Source organism: Ceratotherium simum, chromosome 22 (genome assembly GCF_057802395.1).
Source record: "Ceratotherium simum simum isolate JZ-2026a chromosome 22, ASM5780239v1, whole genome shotgun sequence".
Lineage (NCBI taxonomy): Eukaryota > Metazoa > Chordata > Mammalia > Perissodactyla > Rhinocerotidae > Ceratotherium > Ceratotherium simum.
In genome coordinates this window covers 26,027,347-26,055,297 of record NC_141921.1, presented here as the reverse complement: position 1 = coordinate 26,055,297, position 27,951 = coordinate 26,027,347, and the positions used below count along the sequence as shown (strand labels likewise).

At 41.0% G+C, this 27,951-nt stretch overlaps 1 protein-coding gene across 1 annotated transcript; it reads left to right on the top strand.

The window, feature by feature from the left end:
* The first annotated feature begins 70 nt into the window (after positions 1-70).
* Positions 71-25,976, top strand: KHDRBS1 (KH RNA binding domain containing, signal transduction associated 1). The gene is made up of 9 exons (XM_004425878.3): positions 71-702; positions 12,393-12,517; positions 13,422-13,538; positions 14,968-15,114; positions 19,848-19,981; positions 20,738-20,939; positions 21,446-21,513; positions 22,313-22,371; positions 24,626-25,976. The coding sequence occupies exons 1-9, from the start codon at positions 159-161 to the stop codon at positions 24,721-24,723; spliced, it is 1,494 nt and encodes a 497-aa protein (XP_004425935.1). The 5' UTR covers positions 71-158; the 3' UTR covers positions 24,724-25,976.
* The last annotated feature ends 1,975 nt before the right edge of the window (positions 25,977-27,951 follow it).

Genomic DNA, 27,951 nt, shown 5'->3' with positions numbered 1-27,951 from the left:
ACCCGCGCACGCGCACAGAGCTCTGGCCTGGCGGGCTCGGAGGAAAAAGGGGAGCGGGGAGGCGACTTCTTCGGGCTCCGCGGCGGTGCGCAAGCGCTGTGGCCCGACCGGGGACTTTGTTCTCCGCGGAGAGACCCAAGGGCGGTGCCGGCGGCTGGATGCGCACGCGCGCCGCCTCATTTCCGGTGCTCTCTTTTGCTGGGTCGCTCGGGTCGCCTTCGGTCGCCGTCGCTCCCGCTCTCCCACCCCCGCCAACCGCCGCTCGGGCCTCCGCCGCTGTCGCGTCGCTTCCTCGATCCCTCGATCGCACATCCTCCCCAATGCAGCGCCGGGACGACCCCGCCGCGCGCATGAGCCGGTCCTCGGGCCGCAGCGGCTCCATGGACCCCTCCGGTGCCCACCCCTCAGTGCGTCAGGCGCCGTCTCGGCAGCCGCCGCTGCCTCACCGGTCCCGGGGAGGCGGAGGGGGGTCCCGGGGGGGCGCCCGGGCCTCGCCCGCCACGCAGCCGCCACCGCTGCTGCCGCCCTCGGCCACGGGTCCCGACGCGACAGTGGGAGGTCCGGCGCCGACCCCGCTGCTGCCCCCCTCAGCCACTGCCTCGGTCAAGATGGAGCCGGAGAACAAGTACCTCCCCGAACTTATGGCCGAGAAGGACTCGCTGGATCCGTCCTTCACTCACGCCATGCAGTTGCTGACCGCAGGTGAGCCGGCCTCCCGGGTCCCTCTGGGTCGCCCGGCCACCCGGGGGCACGGGTGGCAGCGGCTTTGTTCCGCTCGCATCCCGCCCCCTCGGGACCAAGGCAGGCGTGAACTCCCCTTCTTCTCTCATCCTCATTCTGGGGAGCCTGGATTCCACATTCCCGTCCCGGCCCTGGGTGCGAGGGGGAGTTTCTAGGCTGCAGAGGAGGCCCGAAGGGGACTTGGCGATCTCAAAGATCTGGATGGATGGTGCTGAGCTCCCCGCCCCCTTGCCGACCCTTCCCCCTCCCACCTCTCGCAGCTGCCCCGCGCTCCTGGTGCTCAGATGCTTGCAGAAATGAGCCTTTATCACCCCCTTCCCCCCAAAGGGAAAGCTTTTTTGATCTCGGGTGGCGGAAGGCGCCCCGAGTGAGGGTGTAGGAGGTGAAGACAGCCCGAGTGAGGAGGGACGGTGGGTGGGAAAGCCGAGGTGAGGCGGGGTGAGGCTGAAGTGCCCTGTCCAGCGCGCCGCGGTCGCAGGGGCGGGTCGGACTTAGCGGTAATTGACGCTTAAGTTGCTTGGAGGCAGGAGCAACCTGTGGGAATTGGAGCTTGATGTTTTCCGAATCAGATTTCCGACTTAGGCGGATAAAATGATAATTGCTACAGAGCCGGAAGGTTGGATCACTTTATTTTACAACGTGTGTTCATCATTCAAGAAGGGGAAAAATAACCCTAGAGACAGTGAAATGGGGTGGTTAGAGGGAGGTAAAGGGTGGTTTGCATTTGTATTTCCGGTGAGGTGGACAGAAATTGAAAGAAGTTGCACGATGCTTCTACCTGAAAGGCTTGGTCTTTTTAGTTTTTTTCTTTTGGCTTCGGGAGTGAAATAGATTAGGAATAGTAGTCTTTGTTCTCTGTCTGTGGACTAGCGCTCCTTTCCTGCTCAGCACTGGCCAATCACCTAGTCGCTCTGATTTCTCCGTAAAGCCGTCTGTTTTCCTCGCACTTTTAGTTAAAACGTTTTAATAAGTATTTGTTATGATACCTAAATTTTATTAAGCAAGTAAAAATTCACAACTCTCAACACTGAATGAGCAGTTGAACTCTTTGGCAAGGTTGATATAATGGACAGATGGTTATGAAAATATCGTTTCCCTCTCTTTGTTCTCTAGCCCCCAACATTGGTAAAGGGTCTTTACTTTTAAACACAATAAACAAAGCATGCAGTGGTCAAGAATAAGAATATTTAGATAAACTGCTTACATTTTCAACTCAGGGTTTTGCTGTTCTGTAACACAGATTGTTTGAAACATTAGTGTTCATTGTGTTCTTCTGGCAAGCTCTTTGAGGGCAAGGATTGCCTTTTATCTTGGTATTTTTCTTAGTGCCTTGAATATAGCAAACACCAGGTATTTGAATCTGAAAGCAAATACATGCAGATTTAGGAATGTCAGACTAAATGGTAAAGATCGATTCGGTAGTCTAATTTTTATTTCCTCAAATCTTTAATCAGTCCAGATTAAAAGAATGAAAACAGAATAACACACCTTTGAACTTTAAGATGTCAGCTTGGGTTTTGAAATTCTGACCATTAACTAGTTACTTACTCTTAGGAAACTCTGAACCTCAGTAACCTCATCTGTAAAGTGGGATGGTGAGTTGTGAGGATTAAATGATGTCTAAAAGCACCAGCACAGGGCCGGCTCCATGGCTTAGCGGTTAAGTGCGCGCGCTCTGATGCTGGCGGCCCGGGTTCGGATCCCGGGCACGCCCCAAGGCACCACTTCTCCGTCCAACGCGAGGCCGAGTCCCACGTACAGCAACTAGAAGGATGTGAACCTATGACATACAACTGTCTACTGGGGCTTTGGGGGGAAAAAAATGAATAAATAAAAATCTTTAAAAAAAAAAAAAAAAAAAAAAAAAAAAAAAAAAATAAAAGCACCAGCACAGTTCTCTTTGGCCTTTTGACCTATTGTCAATAGATAATAACTTGTCACCACAGTTTTCTTCTAGTTGTAAATCCGTGGTTCTGAAAAAGGTATGAAAACACAAGATATTTTTTTGCCTTTCTGACCACATCAAGTGCCCAATGTGGTGTTTGTCTTTTAAGTAAAACATGGTTTCTTAGGATAACCATCAAAAACTATTGATCCTTAAAAGTTACTTATAATTCTCACACTTCTCTCACTGCTTAACTTCTGTTACGAGAGAGTGCTGTTTAATTTTTTAACTTGGGCTTTTTTGATGTCTTTTTTTTTAACCAAACTGAAATTTTAATTGGAGAAATGGGATTGAGGTAATGCTGGCTTATTGAGAGAACAGATTTGGAGTGTATGGATACTTCTTAGCATGGATAAGTCATGACATATATTGGACCTAGCTTTTAAGGTATTTTTGAATGATCTGGAGAAGGGGTTGCAGTGGAGTCAACCAACTGTGCGGAAGTGAGACTCTGAGAAGACAGAATAGTGGTATCTAAGCTCTGATAAGGATACATGTAATAACAATATAGCTAACATTTATTGTGCCAGGCACTGGTCTGAGCACTTTACATCAAATATTTACTCTTCATGACAATACTATGAAGAAGTTATCTTATCCTCACTTTTACGGATGAAGAAACCAAGGCACACAGAGATTAAATAATTTGCCTAAGGTAACAAAATTAGTAAGCAGCATAACTAGGATTTGAAGTCAGTCCAAGTCTGGATCTACACACCTAACCCTCTCCATGCCCACTATAGTACCTGTAACAAATTGAACTTAAAGTATTTTGTACCAGTTGAACAAAATATTAAAAGAAAATCTATTTGAATGCATCAGAGTGCTAGCTAACAGGGCAGTGAAGATGACAAGGCCGAGATACAGAAAAAGGAGGAAACTCAGCGAGCAGAGCCTAGCACTCGGCACTGTGACTTGCCCATTTCCCAAGAGGTGCCGCAAGACCCAGATGACTCTTCTTTTACTAGCCACACAGCTCTCTCTGTCCCTTTCCCAGCTTTACTTTATTTTGCACAGCTCTCTCTGTCCCTTTCCCAGCTTTACTTTATTTTGCACTTATCGGCGTCTGATGCACCATATATTCTAGTTATGTGTGTTTGTTGACTGCCCCTTCTCCTTCATGGCTAGAATGTCCACCAGGGCACCAGGGCAGGGATCTTTTGTCGGCTTTGTTCACTGCTGTATCTCCTGTTCCTTGAAGAGGGCCACACAGAGTGGCCTCTTACTAGATGTTTGATAAATAAATATTCTTCTTCGTTGCATGATGGAAAACTATCAACACAATTCTAAGAGATTTAGATTTTGAATATAGACTTCTATATTAGCCAAGTTGATATTCAACTATGATGACAGTTAAATGAAGTTGCAGATGTGCAAGGACTTGGGGTACCCATGCTTGTTTTATGAAACAAAAGTAATTTATTTTTTGTGTTAAATATTTATATAACACACAGAAATGCTTTTATGTATATCAGTGTTCTTTTTCTACTTTCTATAATTAGGAAAATGTAAGTTAGTATAAATGACTCAGGAATAAGTAAACGTTTTGAATAGATTAACGTAATCTGCAGAAGATCTTGCAAGGATACTCAGAAATCCATCTTCCGAAATCCATCTTCTTTGTAAATGGAGAACATTTACAAAGTTTGTTGAAACTTCAAAATAGTTCATTGCTTTATTTTATTTACAGTATACTGTAAAAATATATCTGAATGTTCCCATTTCATTCTACAGGGCTAGCAAAACCTATTCAAAACCAGAAAGTGGAATTGCAAAGGAATTATAGACCAAATATAGGAATAAGTATTAATATTAGGAAAGGAAGAGGCAGAAGTTATCACTATTTGCAATAACTTCATGGTTGTTGACCTAGGAAAGTGGTCAGTTATGTGGCTAATTACAAGATAAAGATGTGCAAATCAATAGGTTTCTGATATATGAGCAGTAGCCAATTAGAAAAGAATTGACAGAATGATCTCGTTTTTAGAATAGTATCAAATGCCTTGGCATAAGCAATAAAAATCAGTTCAAAATGTATTGAATAATCATAACAAACAATAACAGTAATAATATTTAACCTTTGTAGAGCATGTAACGTGAGGTGTGCTACTCATTAATTCCATCCTCCTTGGCTATTCTATGAGATAGGAAGAATTTTTATCTCAGTAACGCAGATGAGGAGTATTGTGATCACATATTATCAATATGTGATAAATAAATTTTTACTGAAGGTGATAAAGGAAGATCTGAATAAAAAGAAAAATATGCCATGTCTTGGGCAGGAGTTGGGAGGTGGGGGAGGAACTAGTGTTATAAAGATGACAGAACTTTTAAATTAACATGTTGAATTTTTGCATTTTCCAAACGGATGCCGACTGGATTTACTTTTTCAGCTTGACATGTTGAATATAAAGTAGCTAAAAGAGTAAATGAAGATAAAAGAAAAAAAATTTTTGGAGACAGGAAAATAATGAAAACCTGCTACATTGACAAAAATTAAGTCAAACAGGATTTAGAGCTTGAGAGGATGTGGAATTAGAAGGAACTCTTAAACATTACTGGTGGAAGTATGAATTGGTACAACCACTTTGGATAACAGTTTGGCATTTCATCTGAAAGCTGAGCATTCAAATTCCTTAAAATTCAACAACATTATTCCTAGGAATATGCCCAAAGAAACTTGCACATGAATGCCTTATTCATAAAATGGTGCACCTTGTTCATAAAATGGTGTGACTTGTTTCATCATTGGCTGGATACTGTGAGATTTTCAAAATGAAATATTTATACATCAGTGAAAATGAAAACTATGGCGACAGGCGATAGTAGAGAGAAATCTTGGAAATCTAATGTTAGGTGAAAAAGTAAGTCCCATAAGGCTACATACGTACAGTACAATACTATTTTTATAGAAAATAATACTAGTAAGATTAAGCAAAATATTATTGCATACATATTTCTCTGATAAAGCTATTTTTTTATTTTGCACAACTGAGCCAGTGTTTACCCTACTACTCAGCAATTGCACTCTTGGTCTTTTAGCCCAGAAAAATTAAAACTTAGGTTCACACAACACCTTTACATGAATGTTCATGGGTTATTGATACTAGCCAAAAACTGGAAACAAACCATAGCTCAAATAGGTGAATAGGTAAGCTGTGGTATGTCCATACCATGAAATACTACTCAGCAATAAAAAGAAATGAACTATTGATAACTGCAACAACTTGGATGGATCTCAAGAGAATTATGGTAAGTGAAAAAAGCCAGTCTCAAAAGGTTACATACTATATAATTCTATTAATTTAATATTCTTGAAAAGACAAAATAATAGAGATGGAGAACAGATTAGTGGTTGCCAATGGTGAGAGAGAGATGGAGGGAGGTGACTGTGGCTATAAAAGGGTAGCATGAGTGGCCGGCCTGGTGGCATAGTGGTTAAGTTCACACGCTCCGCTTTGGTGGCCCAGGGTTTGCAGGTTCAGATCCTGGGTGCAGACCTACACACCACTCATCAAGCCATGCTGTGGTGGCGTCCCGTATACAAAGTAGAGGAAGATTGGCACAGATGTTAGCTCAGGGACCATCTTCCTCACCAAAAAAAAAAAAAAGGTAGCACTAGGGATCCTTGTGATGTAACTGTCCTGTATCTTGACTGTGGTAGTGGTCACATGAATCTGATTAAATTGCATAGAACTAAACACATACACACGCAAATAAGTGCCTGTAAAACTAGTGAAATCTGAATAAAGTCAATAGGTTGTGTTAATGTTAATTTTCTGGTTACAATATTGTATTAGAGATACGCAAAATATTATGAAGATGACTGGGTGAAGGGTATCTGAGATCTCTTAAGTTTTTTTTAAAAAGCCCTAAACTCTAAATTGTGCCCCAAGAAGAGATTTGGGAGACCATGGTCAATATGGCATAATAGGGTTTGCCGCTATCCTGAAATGTGCGAGTTAAGCCCTTTAGAGGGCTCCTAACTCGGGCTTTGGGGGATTTTTTTGAACCAATACCCACCCTTAGTCAACATTGTATGCGAAATATTGTGTTTGTATCTTTTTCTGGGGAGCTATTCTTTACCTTTCGTCAGATTCTGAAAGGGGCCCATGACCCAAAAAAAGATTAAGAACCTGCTGCTCTGTGCTCTTGCTTAAAACAGTAGGTAATTTGATAAATAAAAGGAAGAGAGTTTTTTTAATAGAAAGGTAGTAAGTTTACTGGACTTGTGATTCCAAAAGGTGGTACCAACAGAAAAGGTATAGGGCAGAGAATTATAAATTTGGGGATGATAAAGTCACATGAATCATTAAGGGAAGTTGGGGGTGTTAATGGTACATTTCTTTCATTCAGTAAACGTTTATAGATGCCTATTGTGTATTAGGCATTGTACTAAGAATGGCAGAGACTCAGTTTAGTGATGGAAGGGGTCCAGAAATCATTAACAGGGGAGGGAGTGCTGTGGTTAGAAGTATGAACCGAGTGCATTGACAGTCTAGAGGAGAGCATGACCCCTGACCTTTTGGAGCCTATGAATCTTGCCTTCCTACAAACACTGTCTCTGGATGCCTTAGTAAGAAAACCTTGACCACTATCTTGTTCTTTACGCAGCCTTTATCGAATGTTCAGTTAATGAATGTATGTGCTGGTCTGTGTTTAGTTAAGCCAGTCCAGTTGATAAAGTTTGTATATAATTTTTACAAACTTCTCTAGTATTAACATTTCACGCTCATTAAATCTCTCTTTTTTTTAGTCCTCCTTTTTAAAAGTAAGAAGAGGGCCGGCCCTGTGGCTTAGCGGTTAAGTGCGTGCGCTCTGCTGCTGGCAGCCCAGGTTCGGATCCCGGGCGCGCACCGGCGCACCACTTCTCCGGCCATGCTGAGGCCGCATCCCACATACAGCAACTAGAAGGATGTGCAGCTATGACATACAAGTATCTACTGGGGCTTTGGGGGAAAAAATAAATAAATAAAAGTTTTTTAAAAAATTAAAAAAATAAATAAAAGTAAGAAGAGAAGACTAAAAGAAGTTCAGTGACTTGGCCCAAGTCATACACCAAGCATGTAACAGAGCTAGGGATTAAACTCAGTTCTGTCTAGCTTCAAAACCCATGTTTTTTCCTCTGACACATACATTTAAGAAACAGTCGTCATCCTTCGGAGATTACAGTCTGGTTGTAATAGGACCTACCAAAAAAGGAAAGATAAAGTACAGTAAAAGAATAAAAGAAATGCCACAAGATTAGCTGAATTTACTGACTGATGTAAGGAGTAACTTGAGTTTAAATACCTGCTCTGTCGGGGCTGGCCCCGTGGCTTAGCGGTTAAGTGCGCGCGCTCCACTACTGGTGGCCCGGGTTCGGATCCGGGGCGCGCACCGGCGCACCGCTTCTCCGACCATGCTGGGCCGCATCCCACATACAGCAACTAGAAGGATGTGCAACTATGACATACAACTATCTACTGGGGCTTTGGGGGAAAAAAAGGAGGAGGATTGGCAATAGATGTTAGGTCAGAGCCGGTTTTCCTCAGCAAAAAGAGAAGGATTAGCATGGATGTTAGCTCAGGGCTGATCTTCCTCACCAAAAAAAAAAAAAATAGCTGCTCTGTCACTAATTAGTTTTGTGATCTTGGACAAGTTATATAACTTTTCTGAGCCCAGGCTTCTTCAGCTGTCAAACGGGGATAGTCCTGGTTAAAAATACAAAATTCCAGGGGCCGGCCCTGTGGCGCAAGCGGTTAAGTGCGCGTGCTCCACTGCGGCGGCTCGGGGTTCTCAGGTTCGGATCCCAGGCGTGCACTGATGCACTGCTTGTCAAGCCATGCTGTGGCGGCGTGCCATATAAAGTGGAGGAAGATCAGCACGGATGTTAGCCCAGGGCCAGTCTTCCTCAGCAGAAAAAGAGGAGGATTGGCAGATGTTAGCACAGGGCTGATCTCCTCACACACAAAAAAAAATTCCAGACACACAAAAGGCACTGGATATAAGATATGATTATTGTAAACATCTGGCTAGGAAATAAATGGGTCACCTCTCTGTGTTGTTTACACCTTAGCTTTTCTTTTTTTGGCTCTGGGGACATCCAAGGTCTCTAGAGGCCCAGGCAAAGATCGTTTAAAGGAGTCAGTTTCAGAAAGGTTGTCTAGAAAGTACTTGTACCTGAGGGTAAGCCGTTTTTAGGAAGCTGCTGCTTGATTTTTTTCTTCCCATTACAGCCTGCTCCTGGCTCTCCAAGAGAAGTGAGGCCAAGGAGAGAAATATAGAATTGAAAAAGAAAAGACAAGAGAGATCAGGCAGCTGAACATCTGAGGCACCCACAGAGCCCTTTCGTTGCTTTTAGCCGCATGACAGTGTCTAAGGGTATAAACTTCCCAGAATTTTACAAAATCAGCTCTTTCTTGCTTAAATAAAGCCCCTCCCCCCCCCAAACCCCTCATTGAGAGGCAATAATAAAAGCATGAGGTTTGACCTTAGAGAAAGCCTGGATTTTAATCCTTATTCTGGCACTGTAAAGCTTTGTGACTTAGAGATTTAACTTCTCTGAGTTTGTTTCCTCAATTGTAAGATGGGGATAGTACCAGCCACTTCACTGAGTAGTTTTTTAGGATAAATGAGACAATATTTGTATAGTATTTGATACATCGTAGGCATTGAATAAATGTTTAGTCATTCCCCTTCCAAGCATGGAAGATAACCCTTCTTGAAGGGTCAAATTGCCTCTTAGTCTTTTGCATTCTAGGCTAAACTCCCCCTGATTCTTTTGTCTTTTCAATTCTGTTTTATTTAAATCATTATTCTCTGAATTCTCTAAAAATACTTTAGTATTATTTTTTAAATTGTGCGATAGATTGGAAAAAGGGATCCTAATTAAGATCTGACTAGTTCAAAATAGAGCAGAAGGATCCATGTTATAGAAAGGCCTTAAATTCACAGGGTGCATTACGATGCATATAAATGAACTTTTCTACGGGGTTCAATTTTTGCAGCCCTGCTTCCTATAGGAGTACAACAGATTAACAGACATAGAGTCTTATCTTCTTGCACTGACCAAGAAAAGTTTCTGGCAAGTGGTATAAAATACAGCTGAAGGGCCTAACTAGATGATAGCAATTAGGACACACAGAGGGATATAGATAAAATGAAGTATGTAATTTGTTCCACGTCTTTAGAAGCTCCTCGGTGATGTTTTCAGATCAGAAATGTGTCGTCTTGTTCCTTGAGGACTTTTAAGGATTGAGTACCCAGTTTTGCAGCCTGGAAGCTCAAGAGGAGATGTATTCAGAGATGGTAGTCTCAAAAGTAGTGACTAGAAAAAGTTAATATTAGCAGTAGGTGGGAAAGGGTGGAGGTCAGGATATACCACCAATAAAACAGCAAACAAATAGGATGTTGAATGAAGCATTTAGTCTGTTAATTTTAAGGTCAAATTTGTTTTCTATTCCAAGCAGTGAAACAGGAGTGTGAAGAGCACTGTCATTTGCAGTTCTTCTCATAGAAGTAAAGGTTTAGTTAAGAATATTTACAATATAATGAGCAGTTTTAATTGTCAGAAAGCAAGGGGGTGGGTATGTGCTCTCGGGCTTAAGTAGGTCAGTTAGCTCACCAAATATTATAACATCTGAAATTAGATTTTTTAATAAACAGAAGGCTTCAGTTTGAAATTCTGAACTCTTATGAAGTCTGTCAAAGTCAAAATAACTCTCCTTCATCTGTGTACTTCACAGCTGAACTTAGTCTAAACAGTTATTTTTAAACTGTTAAAGGTATAGATTTGCAGAATGTGTTTGAAGTAGTATATCTTTATACCCTAAACCAGTGGTTTTCAAAGTGTGGCTCCTGGGCCAGCAATATCAGCATCACCTGTAAATGTAAATTCCTAATACAAATCCCAGACTGGGGTTGGGGCCCAGCAATCTAGTGTGAGTCTTCCGAGTGATTCTGATGCATACTGAAGTTTGAGAACCTTTACGTTAAAATTATAGAAGATAAAAACACAGTGTGAGGGCCGGCCCTGTGGCTTGGTGGTTAAATGCGCGCGCTGCAATGCTGGTGGCCCGGGTTCGGATCCCGGGTGCGCATCAAGGCACCACTTCTCCGTCCATCCTGAGGCCGAGTCCCGCATACAGCAACTAGAAGGATGTGCAGCTATGACATACAACTATCTACTGGGGCTTTGGGGGGAAAAAGTAAAATAAATAAAATCTTTAAAAAAAAAAACACAGTGTGAGAATATTATACGAGGAGAATATTCTGTGTTATTTAGAATGTTCCACTGATTTTAGGGAGTATCAGTTTCTTCTTTTGACTGCTCTCAGTGGACCATATAACCTTTTAGTTGCTGTTCATTGCCTGCACACTCTGCCCGCATCTCTGTTAGTACTCCTGTCATAGTACTTAACTGTGTTTCATTGCCAGCTTTATAGACTGGGAACTCTAGTGTATAACATGGGGAAGATGGGGACCATATCTGACTTGTTCTGTTGTGTCTCCTGTACTTTATAGGATAGGTGCCTGGCTCTTAGTAAATCTCCCATAGTGGTTAATGATCATACCTGTATCTCTCACTTCATCTGCCTCTCTATAGGAAACACTCAGACACTTGCAGTCAGTGAATGAATGAATGAAGGTCTCTAATGATAGGAAATCTTTTTGGATGCTCAGGTTCTATCTGATGAAACTATGTTAACCTGCGAACTGAAAGTTCCTTGGTGCGTTTTTTTTCCTTTAGGACAAACTGAATTGGGGCTAGATACTGTTGACTATATATTAAGGTCTCCCTAAGAAATGGGCTTTAATTAGCATGTGTATGTATGTTATTTTATTGTCTTTGTAGCGACTTCATGAGGTAGATATTGCCTCCATTTTACAAATGAGGAAACCAAAATTCAGAGCAATTAAACAACTTTTCGAAGTTCACACAACTAGTGAGTGACAGAGTAAGAGCCAGGTCAGGTCTTTCAAACTCTTAAGGGCTACTACTATCCAAAGCACTACTGTCACAGTGGAATTTTAACTGGACTCTCTATTGTATACTTAAATTACTGACTGTTGTTTCTTCATTAATATATGACTTTGTACTTTTTCTTGGTGCAGATTTTTATTTTTACTTTTTTATTTTTGTGTGTGTGAGATCAGCCCTGTGCTAACATCTGCCAATCCTCCTCTTTTTCTTTTTTTCCCGCTGAGGAAGATTGGCCCTGGGCTAACATCCGTGCCCATCTCCCTCCACTTTATATGGGCTGCTGCCACAGCATGGCTTGCCAGGTGGTGCATTGGTGTGCACCCAGGATCTGAACCTGCGAACCCCGGGCGGCCGCAGCGGAGCGCACACACCCAACCGCTTGCGCCACCGGGCCGGCCCTATTTTTATTTTTTTAGTTCGTTTATCCCTTTTTCCCCTTCCTCACCCCATTAGTTTTGTTAAATCCATTTATTCTTAAGACACATTTGAATGTCTCTGATGTAGAGTCTTCAGGTGAGGGTGGAAAAGCAAACTGCCCTTAATTAGAAGCAGGCTTTGGGTTTTCTAGTCAACTTCATATAGCTTTGGTGCTTTTAGCCAGTCTCTGTCTGAAATTAGCACATTCATCCGAACTATTTGGTCTCATTATACAGCACTCCATGTTACTGCTCTAAGCAGACTTGGAAATTTGCCTTTATTTACCAGAAGAAAACTAAATTAAATTGTATTTGTCCTATTCAGAAATTGAGAAGATTCAGAAAGGGGATTCAAAAAAGGATGATGAGGAGAATTACTTGGATTTATTTTCTCACAAGAACATGAAGTTGAAGGAGCGGGTACTGATACCTGTCAAGCAGTATCCCAAGGTAAGGCAAAAAATGCCTCACTTCTTTGAGTTGTCTTTGTAGGTATGAGAGTCATGGGCTGTAATAAAGACTGCTGGAGGGCCGACACCGTGGCTTAGTGGTTAAGTGCGCGCGCTCCACTACTGGCGGCCAGGGTTCGGATCCCGGGCACGCACCGACGCACTGCTTCTCTGGCCATGCTGAGGCCGCGTCCCACATACAGCAACTAGAAGGCTGTGCAACTATGACATACAGCTATCTACTGGGGCTTTGGGGGAAAAAATAAATAAATAAAATTAAAAAAAAAAAAGAATTTCTTTCTCAAATGCTTGCTCAGGCTCCAAGTTCAAAGAAAAAAATTAAACCATGAAGAGTTGCTCTCTGTCAAAAGATTGACCTGAAATCTAAATAAAGGAAATATAACAAATCCTTCACTGGATGAGGTTAATTTTATTTCTTACTCTAAGTTTTACTTTTAAATAAATGCTGTCGTCTTCATCTCCTCCTGCCCTCCTCCTTCCCTCTCCCCATACCTCCTTTTCCTTCTCCTTTTTTCCTTTTTTTAGGAAAGCTATTAGTTATATTTAGTTTACTAAACCAGTAGTACCAAAAGGTGCCATATGTCTGTTCTGTTTTGAGGTAACTGCCTTAAAAGTGTTTATGTATGTTGAAGTGCAAAGGGTTACAGTGTGATATTATGGAAGGAGCACGAGATTACATCAGCAAACCCAAATTCAAGTCTAGGAACTGCCACTTTCTAGTTGTATAACCTTAGGCTAATTACTTTATCAGTATATCCTTCAGTAAAATGGAAATGGTAATACGCTACTTATTTTACAGGGTTGTTGAAGATAAATGAGATAATACATGTGGAATGTTTTATAGGACCATATGTATTTAGAAATCTGTTTTTGTTTTCTGTCAGTTCAATTTTGTGGGGAAGATCCTTGGACCACAAGGGAATACCATCAAAAGACTGCAAGAAGAGACTGGTGCAAAGATTTCTGTTTTGGGAAAGGGCTCAATGAGAGACAAAGCCAAGGTAAGCTCACATTAGTGAGGCAGGAAGACACCCTAATGCCTTCCCAGTAGCCAAAGTCCAGTATGGATGCCTTATGGGAGCTAGCGCTTCTATACCTACAGAGTGTGACTCCTTTAAATTTGCGTTGGATGTTAAAAGATTATAGACCAAGTTAATTTACTTGCTTGGCAACCCTGGAAGAGCCTAGGAGTGCCCTGGTTATTGTTTTCTTTCTGACTTTTGACTGCATTGTAATAGAAACAGCAGTAGTGATTTTGGCATTAGCAAGCTTATCTATGAAAACTTGGAAGAGGGCCTGGAGGTTCTAAAACTTAGCCAGGCTAAAGACACATTCCCTTTCCTGTAGCATGGAAATGTGAGAGCAGTAGTGTTGTGAGTGCAGGTGAATCTGAGGATTAGTTGGCTGGTTGGTTTTATAGCCAGCTGGAATGTGAGGCCCAGTAAAAGAGAGTATTCCAAAAGGAGGATCCATGAGTAATCCTGACAACAGAACCTAATGCTTATTTTTATCCATGCCATAGCCCCATACGCTTCATATCCTTTGTAAGTGCAAAGAAACTTCCCACCAAATAGAATAGCCTTAGCCTTCTAGGATTAGCTTTTTAAATGAGACATACCTGCTACAGCCTAAAAACTAACTCTTTCAGGCCTCCTTTTATGCAGCCCAATTGATGAACATTGCTTTCTCAGACCCTCTTCTTTTGTCTACTCACGTTTCTCACTAGATGAATACAGTTAGGGCTAAAATATGTTATTCTAGCTAACGAGATTTCTTTCTCTGTCCTGACTTCTTTCCTCCTCTACAACTTGAGTTCCCAGACCATATAAGTGGATAAGAAGAGCTGGTGATTAACAGCTCTGCCTGGGATTTAAAAGCAAATGCCTGGGCCAGCCCCGTGGCTTAGCGGTTAAGTGCGCGCGCTCCGCTGCTGGCGGCCCGGGTTCGGATCCTGGGCGCGCACCGACGCACCACTTCTCCAGCCATGCTGAGGCCGTGTCCCACATGCAGCAACTAGAAGGATGTGCAGCTATGACATACAACTATCTATTGGGGCTTTGGGGGAAAAACAGATAAATAAAATTATAAAAAAATAAAATAAAAGCAAATGCTTGGCTATAAATGAATGAATGCTTGACAAATGCTGTTATCTGAATGGAGACTGGTATCAAGTTTGTCTCTTCTATACCTTGTAATAAGAGCTTGAATGAATATGTGGGGGATTCAAGGCAACAATTAACTTTTAGCAGCAGACCGCTTGCAGGTTTAGCAGGTTGTGTAAATTACTATTCTCCAGAGCGTGTTTTACTTTCTTACACTTTACTGTTTTTCTTAGACATTGAGGTTATTTCTTGCTGTTCCTTTGAACTTGAGGTAAAGGTATCATTTTCTAGTCCATGTGATGTGATGTTTTTCTGCATTTTTCCACAGGAGGAAGAGCTGCGCAAAGGTGGAGACCCCAAATATGCCCACTTGAATATGGATCTGCATGTCTTCATTGAAGTCTTTGGACCCCCATGTGAGGCTTATGCTCTTATGGCCCATGCTATGGAGGAAGTCAAGAAGTTTCTAGTACCAGTAAGGAAATCCACATCCTGTATCTTTTGAGCAAGAGAGAACTGGGATTTTGTGCTGTTGCCAAAGCAGGGGTTATCAACAAAAGTCTATGCATAACCTGACATTGCATACCAAAGTCTGCATTTGTGTTCATGTTTCTGAGGTGGTCCATTACTTGTACCTAGTTCTCAAAGCACTGTGCCTCAAGGCCACTCTACCCCTCCTTGTCTAATGTGGTTTTAGTTGTATACCAGTATCTGTTGTCAGTGTGCTGGATCCACAATGTGTCTGGCATTGTAACATCTGGTTAACAAAGATTTAACAGGATCTTTGCTGAGCTAAGTGTTTTGGTACTAGAGTGGAACCAGTAGGTTATGGTGGGAAAATGACTAAGATGGTCATAAACCCCCTGCATTCAAGGGTTTATGTTCTAGACTCTAGAGGGTCTAGAGGATGACAGCAAGAAGCTTATATACTTATAGTATAGTGTTACTGGATTAAATTCTGACCTGGGTGCACTTAGGGCTTTATCTTCTGAAGGAGTTTATTCAAGTAGAGTTTGATTTGAAAGAGGCATGATTGTTACAGGCTTGCCTGTTGATGATATTAAACAAATTGATGTGCAGCTCCTTTCAGAATATAACTAAGGCCCAGGAAGAGTTGAGACAGACCAAGTTACCTATCTTGCTTATTACCACCTGTTCAGAGGGTTCATTCTTTGAATAAGTAGAAAATGGTGCAATTTTTTGCCTTTTTAGCAAGGCCTGATAGTTGTCAGAGTTAACATACTACTGTTGAATATTTAATAACCAAGGATGAATCTGGAACCTTAAGAAGCATTTGGAATACTATTCAACTAGAATTGAGTAAGCATCATATTTCATCACTAAAACTAAGAGGAGATGAGATACAGTTCTTGGTTTTCTTGTGCATGTAAAATGAGGGAGTTGGAACTAAATGTGGTGTCAGAGGATTTGAGAATTGGTAGAGCAAAAATTTATAGGCAGTGTGTACCTATAACGCTGAGCTCCAGGGATTCCAACACTATCTCAAATGTCTCAGCAGCTGCTTTGCTTCCAAGTACCTTGTCTTCATTAGAACATTCAACCTGAAACAGCCAATTTAAAACATCCTAGAGAAAAACTCAGAGCTGGTAGATTTTCCCTTGAGGGAATTCTTTTTACTCTTTTTGAGGTGTTGTATTGAAGCAGGCTGAGCCACCCAGTTGCTGAAGGACTGTAGGGGAATGCTCATCTCCTCTTTGTCGTTAGTCTCAGCGTATTTCTCAAAAAGAATAGGTTTACAAGGCTTCCATGTAAGTGGATCTTCAAAAAAGCTGCCTGCCAGGGAGATCTGGGCTTCCTCAGTGTTGATGTGGCAGTTGGAAGGATCTGAGCTAATGGAGTGTAGCTGGTCACTTGTGAGTCTAAGGGAGGAGTAATGTGGGGCCGGCCCCGTGGCTTAGCAGTTAAGTGCGCGCGCTCCGCTACTGGCGGCCCGGGTTCGGATCCTGGGTGCGCACCGACGCACCACTTCTCTGGCCATGCTGAGGCCGCGTCCCACATGCAGCAACTAGAAGGATGTGCGGCTATGACATACAACTATCTACTGTGGCTTTGGGGGAAAAAATAAATAAATAAAAATTATAAAAAATAGAAGGATGTGCAACTATGACATGCAACTATCTACTGGGGCTTTGGGGAACAAAAAAGGAGGAGGATTGGCAATAGATGTTAGCTCAGAGGCAGTCTTCCTTAGCAAAAAGAGGAGGATTAACATGAATGTTAGCTCAGGGCTGATCTTCCTCACACAAAAAATAATAAATAAATAAATAAATAAAAAAGGAGGAGTAATGTGTAAGGAAGGAGGAGGTGAAGAGTTAAGTGGGGGCATTTCTCTGTGGTGACTAGAATCTTCTGTTCTAAAGCTGTATCCACCTGGGATGTATAAAAATGCTTGAAGTATTAAGACTGAATGGCTCTCATCAGGAAATACGTAGAAAGATTTGCAAATGGCATTTGACTCAATTCTCCCCTCTTGTGAGGAAAGAAAGGGAGCCTATTTTTTGCATCCGTCACCCGAGCCCTATGTTTTCCCCTTAGAACCGTTAACTGTACCAGAGAGGCTTCCTGGTACAGTAGGAAGAGCACTGGACTGGGAGCTCTATCTGTGTCATCTTGGACAAGTTATTATTTTACTTTTCTAAGCCTCAGGTTTCTTGTTCATCCCAAACGTTTGTTAAGTATCTGGTAGGTGACTAATACTGTGCTTGGGTCTGAAGTTACAGAAATGGCTCCTGAAGAGCTTACAATCTAGTAGAAAGACAATTCTAAAAAGATGTGGTAAGTGTTTGGGTAGAGAAAATTACATGGTGCTGTGGAAAAAGAGGAGGAAGTAGGGGTGGTGGCATCAAGAGAAAGTTTTTCAAAAGAGGTAATATTTTAGATTAAGTTTTATAAGAGTGAGTTAGAGTCCCTCAGTTGGACAAAAAAGACGATATAGTCTAATGATTTAAAACCTAGCTTTTGGAGACAGGTAATTCTTTTTTTTTTTTTCCCCCAATAGTTCATTTCATTTTAGTACTTATGATTTTCTTCTATAATACCAAAATAGGCTTCTTACACATTGTAACTTGATTTATCTAATTACATTCCAGTAATGAGTTATAAAATGAAACTGAACTCAGAACTAAAAAGTTTTGCTTTTTAAAAATGTAGAGAGTTTCCATAAAATAAGTTTTATAGAAATTTAAGTTAAAAAGTTAATGCAGTGATTTCAGCTTACCAGGATTAAAGATTGTTTGCTTTATGAAAACCCTTATAAATTCCTTTAGTAAGTGATTTTTAAAGGTAACCTAAAAAATGTTATATAGGATGTTTTTTATAATACATCAGTCTGATTCTATCAGCAGGTCATAACCTGCCATGCAAAAATTACTGAAAAAATTCAGCAAAAATTATTGAAAATCATGCCTTGCTTAACTGTAGGACTGTGTAACTTAAATTTAACAAGAGTTCTAAAGAAATTATTTAAAACATAGAATAAAGATGTAGGTGTTCTTGGCCTTCCAAGTTAGTGAGGACTTTAATACCTTTTGATACATTTTTAAAAATACAATTTAGATGACAGCTAAGGGACCTATATAAATATAGGTTTCATCACACTTCAAGATGTAGTCCCTGTCCAACACAATAACTACATTTGATAAAAAATGTAAATATGATAGATAATAGGATATTCTTTATGCAATTCATAATAAAGTCTTTGAGGAAGTTAGAACATGTCTTGACTGTCATATATGAGATATAATTTATCAGGAATTATCCAATATGTGGCATTTTAGCTAATGTAGTAGTATTTGCGTTGGTAATAGCTGGACTCGGGGCATCTAATCTCATTTCTGCAGGATTGTTAGAAAGATGTTACAAGACTACAGTAATAAATGCTCATTAAATTCATAGAACTTAAATTGCTAGTAAATAGATGAGTCTTTAATAATTATGTTCACCTGTATTAAAACTGTATATATGAAATGGAAAAGTTTCAGTGTTTGTGACTTCTAATAAAATTTTCTGGCTTTGTTACAATACTAGTTAATTCAAATAAAACTTCTGAATATTGATATGTTTTCATGTTTAGAGATAAATGTGTATTTAAAGTAAAATGTTATTTCAAAATACTTAGATTCATGAATTTATGACATACTTTCACTTAGAGGAGTACTGTCAGATTAAAGAATTTGGAACACTGTTCTGAAAATAAGAAACAAAATAATCCTAAGGAAAATAGAGGCTATAGAGTTATTAAAAATTTTAACGATGTATACCAGCACACATAAGCAGGCTTAGGATATAAAGGAAACTATTGAAAGCAAAAGAGAAATATGTCATATTTCATGATAAAGGTTAAGTATTTTTTTCTAAGTTTCTATTTTGGCACTCATCTGTTTCATAATCGAGCTGTGAAGAACTAATTGCTCATCTTGAAACACTCATTGATGTATTTCATTGAAGGATTAGAGTTCTTATTTAGACTTTTCATCTTCAGTCTTTGGATCTGCTTATACTGCTTCCTCTTCCCCACAACACAATGCCCTCAATATATTCTCAGTGATTGATGGTGCTGTTGGTGGTAAGGATGGTGCTGAGGCTCTGGCATCAAGACAAATTTGAGGGAGACAGGTAACACATCTAGAGTCTACCACTTACTAGCTCTATGTCCTTAGGCTGGTTGCTTTATACTCCCTGAATCTGTTTTCCCAACTGTAAAATGGGAAGATTTGCCTACTTACTTCAGGGTTATTTTGAAGATTAAACTGAAAAATCTATATAAAGCTCATTATATAGTACCCAGTACATAGAGCTTAATTAATGGTAGTGGCTTTTACTATTCTAGGAAGAGGAAACTATTTGCAAGAATGGATGTGTAAGAGTATGCCAGGTTCTGAACTACAAGTTGTTCAGCATGGCTTGAAAGGAGGTTATACAGGGAGAAAGGATGGAAGTGGTCTGGAGAGCTAGACAGGGACCACATCATGAAGAGCTTCATCTGATTAATGAGGGGTCTGACATCAAGACTTTCCTCAAAGAAGTGACAGGTAGGGTGCGATTTGACTTCAGAGAATGAATGACCTGAGACTTCATCTGGACTTTTAAAGCTTTTCTTTGTATCCAAGGCTCACGTGGGCTAGATGACTTCTCAGCAGAAGCTGGAGATGTTGCGCAAAACTCCTTCTCATTACCTTTCTTTTGCAGGATATGATGGATGATATCTGCCAGGAGCAGTTTCTAGAGCTCTCCTACCTGAATGGAGTACCAGAGCCTTCTCGTGGACGTGGGGTGCCAGTGAGAGGCCGGGGAGCTGCACCTCCTCCTCCACCTGTTCCCAGGTAAAAATAATGGAGAAAACCAGAAATAGGATGTAAATTTGACTGCTAGTACCATCTGTCTCTTAGTGATGCTCTTATCTCCAGCTTCGAAAGGGTCTCAGGATTTGTATATTGTATCAAGAGTGGAATTCTAGATCTTGGGTACTTTGCCCATAGTCAAGTGCAGCAGTCCTGCTGAAACTTTTGGTCTTTTCATTTGGACAGTTGTAGCATTTTTCAATGGTCTCTGACTTTAGAATGTTATCTTTTGTGACTGAACTTTATGGAGTGTTCAGACTCTCCAAGGCAGTCCACTGATGAGACATTGACAGGTCCACTGTGGCGCCTGGGGAGTCTTCCAGTATGGGTCCTTTACCCACCATACATTTCTCCTTGTTTTAATAATAATCTACCCAAGGCATCATAAAATCTATCTTAACTCCAGAGTTTGCAAACTAATCTGAACATGAAAGTAGCCTATTTATAAAAATCTCCAGGGGCCGGCCCGGTGGCACAGCAGTTAAGTTCCCACGTCCCGCTTCGGTGGCCAGGTTCGCTGGTTCGGATCCTGGGCGCAGACCTATTCACTGCTCATCAAGCCGTGCTGAGGCAGCATCCCACATAAAAGAGCTATAACTCTACAACTATGTATACAACTATGTACTGGTGCTTTGGGGAGAAAAAAGAAAAAGGGAAAGATTGGCAACAGATGTTAGTGCAGGATCAGTCTTCCTCAAAAAAGAAAATCTGCATTTAAGACAAACTTTCTTTTTGCAGGGGCCGTGGTGTTGGACCACCTCGGGGGGCTTTGGTGCGTGGTACACCAGTGAGAGGAGCCATCACCAGAGGTGCCACCGTGACTCGAGGAGTGCCACCCCCACCTACTGTGAGGGGTGCTCCAGCACCAAGAGCACGGACGGCAGGCATCCAGAGAATACCTTTGCCGCCACCCCCTGCACCAGAAACATATGAAGAATATGTAAGTTTGAACAGTGTACCATTTCCCAATACCTAGAAGGTTGCCAAAGGAAGTTGAATGACAGGGCCTTGGCCCTTGACGTAGGTGGCAGGGACTGCTTGTAAGATTTGGAATCTTTCCTTTTCTCTTGCATTGAATGTTAAACTATGACAAGATTTTTCCATTTTAATCATGGTTTACTATATATGTGTGTAGATTAAACAGGAACTAAGCTGAGCATTGTTGTACAGTGTTTTACTAAGAGTCTTCCACTACTACTACTACTAATGCTAAAGTTCAACTTTATACCTTATTTCCTGCCCTCACTTGAAGGGTTTTTTTTTGTTTGATTGGTTGTTTTGTTTTTAAAAAAATAACCCTTTCTTTCTTGACTATTCCACAGCAGGTGTTAACATTTTGGAGAGAATTCCTGTGTTCTGTTAATCCAGAGCCTGCCATACTCCCATGGGATATAATTACCTTCCCTCCTCTCTGTGATTCTGACTTTCTGTTTCATTTTGTTCTAGGGATATGATGATACATATGGAGAACAGAGTTATGAAGGTTACGAGGGCTATTACAGCCAGAGCCAAGGGTGAGTCAGGCAATAGAAGTGTTGTTTCATATCCTAGGGATGGATGGGGGGAGTTGGAGGAATTGAGAAGTTTAGGCAGCACACATCTAAGGAGTAGTGAGGCTCACCTTTTGAGGGTATCTCTGCTTTTAACATCTGTAAGGCACGTACTTGGGTCTGCAAGTTTGATAACTGTGAATCTTAAATTATAGTGTGGAATCTGGGAATAGCAGATGAAAAATTCTTGAGCTGTGACTACATGGAAAGAGAGGGGAAAATGCCTTTAAATTATTTTGATTTATTATTAAGAAATATCACAGCCAGATTAAAGTTGTATAAAAGTTTAAAAGGAAACTAAAATCCTACTACTATAACTTAGGTTCTTTTCTGCACTTTTTTTAAAAAACATTTTTTATGTGTGTGTGTATGTATCTTATCTGTGATTCCTTGAAAAGGAGTCTTATAATTCTACAGTGGGGACAGAACAGTTCTTTTCGTGTTTGTTTATTCTCTTCCAGTGAACCCTATGAATGTATGTGTACGTACAGTATGGTTAAGATGGTCGATTTTGGATTGTGCTTTTTTCACTTTAAATTGTGTGGCATCCACTTTTCTTTGCTATAGTTGTCACAATTTTTTTATGAGTGCATAGTGTATACATGTTTTGGACATATTTTGTGGTTTGGAGATGGGGCAGAATGAGCATTTTCCTGTATCATATGCACAGTAAAATGATTGAAATATGGAATTATTTGGGAGAGAGGTGAAACTGAAACATAGTTGCTATATAGCTCTCTAACACTCGGTCTTTGGCTTTCAGGGACTCAGAATATTATGACTATGGACATGGGGAGGTTCAAGATTCTTATGAAGCATATGGTATGTCTTTATTTCTGTGGTGGGGCAGAATGTGCAAGTAAGTGCCTGGGGTAATGCTGGTGACTGGGTTATTGGGTGTCAGACAATCACACACCTAAGAGGAAACGTTTAGAAGACCAAGATGTTGCTAGATGTGACAATAGGAGTCCTACTCTTATGTAAATTTTGTGGTGTGCGGTAGAAAGAGGAACTACTAAAGTGAGGTAGGGGTGCTGTGCACACGTCCTAAACCAGGGCTCATGTCCAGCTTGGCCTGGTTGGAGCAGCAGACTTGTAAGCTGATGTTGATTTTTTTCCTGCTTTAGGCCAGGAGATGGCTAGGCCTCAGTTACGTTGCTGGCCCTTTGCTGCTGATACCTAGGTCACATTGGTGGATAAGAATTCAATCATATCCAACTCTACTTTTCTGCCCCACCTCATTTTAAAAAACAACTTTGGATCTCATTGAAAAGAATCTCAATGTGGAGGAAATGCTAGCTGAAAGGGACCTAGATGGCAAGTAGCTAGCCAGAGCCAGTTATGGGCAAGAAGAGTATCTATTAGGCTCAGATTAGAGGCTGGAGCCAATTCAGTGCAGTACTTGCACCAGGCTCTTTACTCTCCTGGAGACATCTCAGCTCGGTTCTTGATCCAAAGAGAGCTAGAGGCTGGAATGGCAGCAGGACCAAACTGCCTTCCCTGAGGTTTGGTTGAAAACACATTGCTCAAGAGTGTCCTCAAGAGCCAGTTATGGCCCCATGTTAATGGGCCCCAGAGGGAGTGCCATGTGGCAGTGAATGCAGAGAGAGCAGTGTTTTAAATGTGAGGTATTCTCAATATACCTAAAGGAATTCCAGAATCCTTGGCAAGGGGCTTGGCAATTGACAGTTCATCTTAAGATACTAGTTGACAGTCTCCTGTTACCCCTAGCCGAAAAAGGGAGCTTCTTAGGGCCTCCCACTGACAGACAAGCTGAGCTGAACTCCTCAGCACAGTATGTAATAGCCAATCAGCTGCTTATCCAGGGAGACAGTTTTTACCAGTTCTAGCTAAATGGTACTGGACAGTTGCCATCAGTAACACTGCACTGCTCATATGCCACTATTTAGAAGAACGGTATGATTGCCTCCGGCTATTTCCCTGCATCCATGAGGCAGCACAATGGGGCCTCTGTATGTGTTTGACTAAATCGCATTTCTGTTTTGCTGGAGAAAAGACTGGACTGAAAGGGGCAGGCTGCTCCTTGTGCTCCTGGTATGATGTTGCCACGGTTAATCTGTTCTGATTTCTGCTTTTATAAACAGAATTAGAAAAATAACCCGTCGTCTTGGCACCGAAAAGCCACTTGGAAAGTGATGGACGTATCTATTATACTAGGGGTATAAACAGGCTTAGATAGGGTTCTTTGCGACTTTAGATCCATATAGGGATTTTAGACTTATAGGGATGGAGGCAGATGTTTGTGAATGCAGGCAGCTGGAGAAATACTTCAGGAATGAACTGGCATGGGCAAAGTATGGGGGTGAGTGGGATGAATAAAGCAACTCATTTTCATAAGAGGTCAGCTCTAAAAGTAAGTGATCATCTCCCTCAGGCTTTTTCCTGTCACAAAGGAGAACCATTCGAGAATGTCAGCCATGTCGTCTGGCTTCTCTGGACTATTGGCATATGAAAGGAGATAATACATTCTCCTAATCAGTGCTGTAAACAAATTTAATTTTACTTCCCTCTGCCAGAGCAGTGGACCAGCTCTGCTGGGGGGGGCCTCATGAAATGTGGCCCTTGCTTACTTCTCCTCAGGGAAACCTGACTTGCTGTTGCATGGGAAGGGAGCTACCTGCTTCCAATTCGAAAGACTTCCGATGTTGTCACCTTACCTGAGGCTCTCTGCCAGATTCCTTTGGGAACAGGAGAAGGCATTGCAGACCCTTACCAAGATGTGTTTCCTGACTATCTCAAGCACAGTGTTGGGTTTATCCAGTTTTAGGGGCGGGAGTATAGATCATGTTGCCTTTGGAGAGCCTCTTTGCTAGAGACTACTTTAAGCCCTTTCTGTTTCCTTCGGTCCATCCATTCAAAACTGCCCTATAGTTGGGAAATTCCCTAAGCTGCTCAGGAGGGCCAAGCAGAGTGGAAAGCAAGGACCACCTGGGAGGTGGCAAGACACTTGAAGCAAAGCAGTGTTTTTTGGTGATCTTTACCAGGTGACCTACCCCTGCTCCTCTCAGAATGCCATTGGCATGTGGTTTATAAACTGTTCTTGCTTTCTCCACAGGCCAAGACGACTGGAATGGGACCAGGCCATCGCTGAAGGCCCCTCCAGCTAGGCCAGTGAAGGGAGCATACAGAGAACACCCATATGGACGTTATTAAAAACAAACATGAGGGGAAAATATCAGTTATGAGCAAAGTTGTTACTGATTTCTTGTATCTCCCAGGATTCCTGTTGCTTTACCCACAGCAGACAAGTAATTGTCTAAGTGTTTTTCTTCGTGGTCCCCTTCTTCTCCCCACCTTACTCCATTCTTAACTCTGCATTCTGGCTTCTGTATGTAGTATTTTAAAATGAGTTAAAATAGATTTAGGAATATCGAATTACTTTTTTAAGTGTGTAGATGCTTTTTTCTTTGTTGTTTAAATATAAACAGAAATGTACCTTTTATAATAAAAAAAGAAGTTGAGTAAAAAAAAAAAACCACAAACCTGTTAGTTTCAAAAGTGACATTGCTTGCTTAAAGGTTCTGAAGTTAAGGCTTGTTAACTTTATCTTAGTTTTGATTTTGAGGCATCCCGTAAAGTTGTAGTTGCAGAATCCCAAACTAGGCTACATTTCAAAATTCAGGGCTGTGTAAGATTTAAAATCACAAACGTTAACGGCAGTAGGTGCCACCGTGTAAAAGTGAGCTCAGACGTCTCTAAAAATGTTTCCTTTAAAAGCACATGGCGGTTGAATCTTAAGGTTAAATTTTAATATGAAAGATCCTCATGAATTAAATAGTTGATGCAATTTTTAACGTTAATTGATTTAAAAACAACAACAACAAAATTAGGTTTGTAAAACTGAACTTCTTCATTATGTGGGTTTTGAAATCTAGCCCCAGACATACAGTGTTGAGAGATACTTAGCAGGGAGTAGGTTTTGAAGAGGTTGATTGGGGGAGAGGGGCTGGCCACCTGAGTTGAATTTGATGCAGAGGTTTTTAGCCACAAACAGTCTTTCAGTAATAGTACTAATAATTAAAGTTTCAGTATTTAAAAAGACAAAGTATTTTGTCCATTTGAGATTCTGCACTCCATGAAAAGCTCACTTGGACACTGGGGCCAAAAGCTGATGATTTTCTTAAGTTGACGGTTGTCAATACTGAACTGTTCCCAAGGTAGTTAGTCAAGTATGTCTCAACACTAGCATGATATAAAAAGGGACACTGCAGCTGAATGAAAAAGGAATCAAAATCCACTTTGTACATAAGTTAAAGTCCTAATTGGATTTGTACCGTCCTCCCATTTTGTTCTCGGAAGATTAAATGCTACATGTGTAAGTCTGCCTAAATAGGTAGCTTAAACTTATGTCAAAATGTCTGCAGCAGTTTGTCAATAAAGTTTAGTCCTTTTTTAATCAAAGTAAATGTGATGAATTGTCATTTTTTTGGGTGGACAATAAAATAGTTTTCTCTTTCAAATAAACTTAAATTAACTCTAAAGTTAATGGGCTTGTTAAAAGTTGGAGACATTCTTAAAAGTGGTGGGGGGGATTTTATTTTAAGTTTACCAAAAAAAAAGTTTATGGAGTTGTTAAGTTTTAGTTTAAAAATAACCAAAGCTTTTTCACCCCCTGGAAGTTGTTGAAAACAGTTTTAGCCAATCCTATCATAAGCTCTAATTTCCGAAGAGAAAAACTCAAGCTGAAAGTTGGAATGGTTTCCATACATAGGCCTCAATATTGAAAGTGCCAGCCACCCTAGTTTGCACCTTCTGTAAAGCCCCTAGGTGCCCCTAAGAGTGACACCAAATCATCTTTGTGATCTTGGAAAAGGGTAGCACTGCCTGCCTTTGATAAGACAATTCAGCAAACCCTGGATGCCCTTAAGGGTTTCCCTTCCAATCCCAGAAATGCTGTTAACAAATCAGCTGGGCTGGGGCAGGATCTGGCATGATAGGCCGGCTCTGAACTCCCTCTTGAGAGACCAAGAGGGGAAATGATGGAATTGGTTGGCCCTCTTTCCACTCCTCTATGTTAATTCTCAGGTTCTCACGCCTTCCCTAAGGGAGCCACCTAAACTGCTCGGGGGTGAAAAATCCTCTTGTATGAAGTGCCAAGCTGCCTGCAGCAGTGCATGATGGACATTTTTTTTCTTTTTAAAACACACCAACAAAAAAATGTATTTGTAGATTGTGATAAAGTGTAAATAACTGAATTTTCAACCATGGTTTGAAGTCAGCTTTCAGGGCATTATGTCTTGTTTTGATGAAAAGAGATCACTCTATACCCCCCTTTTTAAAGGAAAATTATCGCAAGAGAATCAGGATGTGTAAAGCTAACATGCATCGCAAAAAACCAAAGGTAACCTAAATGTCTGATTTTAATAGCACATATTTCTCTTTTACATAAACTGTGACAGCAACTTGCATAAACAATTCTTTAGCTGTTAATTTTAATGTTAAAACTTTGCAAAACTTGTTTAATAAAAATAGCTGTAAAAAGAAAAACCATATGCTGCCACATAAATTAGCCATAACTCTTAATAATCCTGCCCATCACAAGTGAACTGTAATGTAACCTGGGCACAAAGTCTGACATCTTAAATGACACGTTGTTAAAATTTCAATGACTAGTTTAGACCTGCTGCTCCCCAAAGTAAAGCTTTCTGCTCAGCTATTTTAAAATGTACAAGGATGAGCCCCTCTAGGTCCCCCGTATTGATATTCACAATGAAACGTTACTTAAAATTTCTTTAAAGTTGCATGACTCTCTCCTGTAATGTGTAAACTGCATGCAGGATCTCTATCTTTTATTTTGTGTCTTTAAAACTTCCTCTTCAAAAGACTGATCTCTTGCTTCTCCATTTTCAGATGATTGAAAACTCCTGAGACATTTTCTGGAGTAGAATGGGTAGTGAAGACCCATGTCAGGTATGTTAAGGTGGCTTTTTATTAAGGATGTGAGACTTTTTACCCTAGCTATAAAACACTTTTGCCAGGAGGTGGCCTGGGGGTGATCAATGAGGGAATCTTTCTTGCATGTCGTTTGTACCATATTTACAACATGACCATGCTTATATGTTGGTTTACAGTCCATATTGAATTTACTTGTAATGACCAGGTAGTGTCTATTTATATCTTTTGTATCCCACTCTATGCTGTCAATAACCTGATGAGGCAGTGTTTCATTTGGAGTTCATTGGTTGTTAGCACCAAAGTGACTGGCTAATGTAAATAAGAAGGCATTTATTGGAAGGATGTCGGGGGCTCAGAAATTTAGTGTGAAGGCTAGAAAATCTGGCTTGGGAACCAGAGTGGCTGCAGAGAACTGGAACAGTAGTGGTAGACCACAGGAATGGTCCTGAAGCCAGGACTAGCTGCTTAGGTGCTATTGCTGGAAGA

What these genes read in the sequence shown, in the direction of transcription:
- KHDRBS1 (XM_004425878.3), top strand. Translation starts at nt 159, where the DNA reads ATGCGCACGCGCGCCGCCTCATTTCCGGTGCTCTCTTTTGCTGGGTCG. An exon ending in CTGTCAAGCAGTATCCCAAG is followed by an intron (nt 12,518 to 13,421) that starts GTAAGGCAAAAA and finishes GTTTTCTGTCAG; the next exon opens with TTCAATTTTGTGGGGAAGAT. An exon ending in CAGAAACATATGAAGAATAT is followed by an intron (nt 20,940 to 21,445) that starts GTAAGTTTGAAC and finishes ATTTTGTTCTAG; the next exon opens with GGATATGATGATACATATGG.